Source organism: Prunus avium, chromosome 8 (assembly GCF_965620075.1).
Source record: "Prunus avium chromosome 8, drPruAviu1.hap1.1, whole genome shotgun sequence".
Taxonomy (NCBI): domain Eukaryota; kingdom Viridiplantae; phylum Streptophyta; class Magnoliopsida; order Rosales; family Rosaceae; genus Prunus; species Prunus avium.
This window is the reverse complement of record NC_142291.1, coordinates 11039329-11043840: the sequence shown is the minus strand read 5'-3', so window position 1 is coordinate 11043840 and position 4512 is coordinate 11039329. Positions and strand designations below refer to the sequence as shown.

At 37.9% G+C, this 4512-nt stretch overlaps 1 protein-coding gene across 1 annotated transcript; it reads left to right on the top strand.

Annotated features, from left to right (window-relative positions):
- Window positions 1-1024: 1024 nt before the first annotated feature.
- LOC148292266 (uncharacterized) lies at window positions 1025-2438 on the top strand. The gene is made up of 3 exons (XM_088245769.1): window positions 1025-2093; window positions 2193-2260; window positions 2352-2438. Exons 1-3 carry the CDS (start codon window positions 1025-1027, stop codon window positions 2436-2438), a joined length of 1224 nt encoding a protein of 407 aa, XP_088101895.1.
- The last annotated feature ends 2074 nt before the right edge of the window (window positions 2439-4512 follow it).

Here is a 4512-nt window from a genome sequence, read left to right as displayed (position 1 = left end):
AAAAGTCTGTATTTTTATGTTATTTTGCTTGTAAAATCACAATGTAAATTACTCTGGTTTAAATAGAAGTTTTATGTTTAATTCTCATGTTTCTTGCTATTTAAATTTTTAGTTTTAGTTTTTCTTTTACCTCACACTCTCAATAATTAAGTGAATAAATTGGGGTGTGACAAGTTGGTATCAGAGCATTAGGTATACAATCCTACAAGATAGAAGTTATCATTTAAGTTATTTTTAGTTTAGAAATTAAGATTTAGAAGTATAATTATGTTTTTTAGTTTTGTATTTTAGATACTGATATTTTGGTCATGACAGATCCTATGGAATCAATAGAAAGTGACGACACTTTTGGAGGTTTCCATTTATGCCCAGAAGGACTGTTACCATTAAACATAGAAAACTATAACAACAACCTGAGGCATGGCTCAAAATTTTGTATGAAAGAAAAGATAAGGAGTACTGCCATAAGGAGACATCGTTACCCTCTCTCAATGCAGCGACAAGTAGCGATGCATAGTATTTGGTCAAGGAGAGAATTCTGGGATGGTGCCTATGAGAACATACAGAATGACAATATTTATAATGCTGCAATAGTAGAACTTTTAGAGGAAAGTGGTAATCAGTGGCCACCATGTAATTACCAACCACAACGAGTCCCAAACCCTCCAAGTGATAATGAAGATTTTGCTCAGGAACCTACTCATGAGCCTACTTGGGAGCCTACTGAGTCAATTGGATCAATCACTAGGCCTATAGAGGTTCAGTCACCATCCGAAGTGATTATTATCAGTTCGGATGAAGAAAACTAGTACTGAAGAAGGAGAGTTGTATAAATGTTTATAGTTGCAGAAATAAAACCATCAGGTTATGTAAGATAAGTTTAAGTTTTTGTAAAATTGTGTGTGTTTTTGTAAAATTTTGTGAAATATAATAAATGAGTGTTTTGTTTATTCTTTCTCCTAAATTTATATTTTACTATTTTATAATATTGTTTTTAGATAATTTTTCTTTTTATTTATTTAAGATGGCTGAATATGGAAATGAGTTCAATGGAAATGCTGGAGTACTCTTAGCAATTCAGGATATGGCTTCTGCAATTAGAGAAAATAGTAATCAAGATCGTCATCATGAAATTGAAGAAGATCGAGTTATGAGGATACAAGGACAATTTCGTAAGACGAAACCAACGATATTTAAAGGTGAACCAAATCCTATGGCAGCTGAAGAATGGTTGAGGCAAATTAAGAGAAAGATGGATAATCAAAGAATTCCTGAAGACATTAGAGTTGTTATTGCTTGTACCTATCTGGAAGGACAAGCATATCTTTGGTGGGAATCAATTCTGAGTATGCCAAATACTGAAATTACAACTTGGGAGGAATTCGAAAGTATTTTCTTGGAAAAATATTTTCCAAGTACTATGAAAGCAATGAAAGCAAGGGAGTTTGTTAACCTTGTCCAAGGCAACTTAACTGTTGATCAATATCAATCTAAGTTTGAAGAACTCATGCGTTTTGCACCATATATGATCCCTGATGATGCAACAAAAGCAAAACGATTTGAAGAAGGATTGAGACCGTCAATTTTGGAAAAGGTTGACATTTTGAAGTTAAGCAAGTATGCTGATGTGGTTGATAGAGCACATATAGCGGAGCAAAGACCTGAAACCAAGAGAACTTGGGATTCAAGTAGTGGACAAATAAATAAACGGACAAGATTTAATACTCCTCAGTATCAATCACAAGAAAAGTTCGGACCACCACTATGTTATTACTGCAAACAAGTGGGACATGTAAAGAGATTTTGTCCACAGTTACAAAGGTATCAAGGACCTCATGTACAACAGACATTATATCGTCCTCCACATGTACCTTTTCGTGCTCCACCGTCACCTCAAAGTTATACTACTTTTCAACCTCAGTCTAATTGGGCAAGGCCAGTTACTAGCCAATCATCACAACGTCCAGGAGGACAATCTTCTCAAATTAGACCAAGGGCCCCTGCAGTTGAAAGGAAATCTGGACAATTCACACAAGGAAGGGTTTACGTTATGGGAAATGTGACAGATCAAACTGAGCCTAAGACAATAGAAGGTATGTTTTTGGTATTCAACTCTTGGGCTAGAGTGTTATTTGATTGTGGAGCTACACACTCTTTTATATCCACATCTTTTGCATCAATGCTTGAGTTAGAATCTGAAAATATGAAACCTTCTTTGTTAATTGGATCTCCTTTGGGTGGTAGTCTAGAAGTTGATAAAGTAAGTAAATCTTGCATGATAGAGATGTCGGGCCATAGAATTGTTGTTGATTTGATGGTATTGGAAATGTTGGAATATGATATTATTTTAGGAATGGACTGGCTTACAGATTACCAAGTTACAATTGACTGTGGTAAAAAGAGAATTACCATCAATGACTCTTCCCACCATATTATGATGTTGGTGTATTCCATACCTCTAGCATTTGGATTTCATTCAAAACTCCCCAAATGACTCTTCCCACCATATTATGATGTTGCCCAAGTTCGGCGCTCGATCCGAAATCAATAGGTGTTCCAAATTGGACAATTCAAGTACAACGGCAGTTCGTTCCTAATTGGAGTGGTTGGTGTATTCCATACTTCTAGCGATTGGATTTCATTCAAAACTCACCAAATGACTCCTCCCACCATATTATGATGTTGCCCATGTTTTGGTCTCGATCCGAAATCAATAGGTGTGAGAAATTGGACAATTCAAGTTCAACGGAAGTTCGTTCCTAATTGGAGTGGTTGGTGTATTCCATACTTCTAGCGATTGGATTTCATTCAAAACTCACCAAATGACTCCTCCCACCATATTACGATGTTGCCCAAGTTTGGGGATCGATCCGAAATCAATAGGTGTGAGAAATTTGACAATTCAAGTTCAACGGCAGTTCGTTCCTAATTGGAGTGGTTGGTGTATTCCATACTTCTAGCGACTGGATTTCACTCAAAACTAACCAAATGACTCCTCCCACCATATTATGATGTTGCCCATGTTTTGGGCTCGATCCGAAATCAATAGGTGTTCCAAATTGGACAATTCAAGTTCAGCGGCAGTTCGTTCCTAATTGGAGTTGTTGGTGTATTCCATACTTCTAGCGATTGGATTTCACTCAACACTCACCAAATGACTCCTCCCACCATATTATGATGTTGCCCAAGTTTTGGGCGCGATCCGAAATCAATAGGTGTGAGAAATTGGACAATTCAAGTTCAACGGCAGTTCGTTCCTAATTGGCGTGGTTGGTGTATTCCATACTTCTAGCGATTGGATTTCATTCAAAACTCACCAAATGACTCCTCCCACCATATTATGATGTTGCCCATGTTTTGGTCTCGATCCGAAATCAATAGGTGTGAGAAATTGGACAATTCAAGTTCAACGGAAGTTCGTTCCTAATTGGAGTGGTTGGTGTATTCCATACTTCTAGCGATTGGATTTCATTCAAAACCCACCAAATGACTCCTCCCACCATATTACGATGTTGCCCAAGTTTGGGGCTCGATCCGAAATCAATAGGTGTGAGAAATTTGACAATTCAAGTTCAACGGCAGTTTGTTCCTAATTGGGATGGTTGGTGTATTCCATACTTCTAGCGATTGGATTTCATTCAAAACTCACCAAATGACTCCTCCCACCATATTATGATGTTGCCCAAGTTTTGGGCTCAATACGAAGTCAGTAGTTGTTCCAAATTGGACAATTCAAGTTCAACGGCAGTTTGTTCCTAATTGGAGCGGTTAGTGTATTTCATACTTCTAGCGATTGGTTTTCACTCAAAACTCACCAAATGACTCCTCCCACCATATTATGATGTTGGCAGTTCGTTCCTAATTGGAGTGGTTGGTGTATTCCATACTTCTAGCGGTTGGATTTCACTCAAAACTCACCAAATGACTCCTCCCACCATATTATGATGTTGCCCAAGTTTTGGGCTCGATTCGAAATCAATAGGTGTTCCAAATTGGACAATTCAAGTTCAACGGCAGTTCGTTCCTAATTGGAGTGGTTGGTGTATTCCATACTTCTAGCGATTGGATTTCACTCAAAACTCACCAAATGACTCCTCCCACCATATTATGATGTTGCCCAAGTTTTGGGCTCGATCCGAAATCAATAGGTGTGAGAAATTGGACAATTCAAGTTCAACGGCAGTTCGTTCCTAATTGGAGTGGTTGGTGTATTCCATACTTCTAGTGATTGGATTTCACTCAAAACTCACCAAATGACTCCTCACACCATATTATGATGTTGCCCAAGTTTTGGGCTCGATCCGAAATCAATAGGTGTTCCAAATTGGACAATTCAAGTTCAACGGCAGTTCGTTCCTAATTGGAGTGGTTGGTGTATTCCATACTTCTAGCGATTGGATTTCACTTAAAACTCACCAAATGACTCCTCCCACCATATTATGATGTTGCCCAAGTTTTGGGCTCGATCCGAAATCAATAGGTGTTCCAAATTGGACAATTCAAGTTCAACGG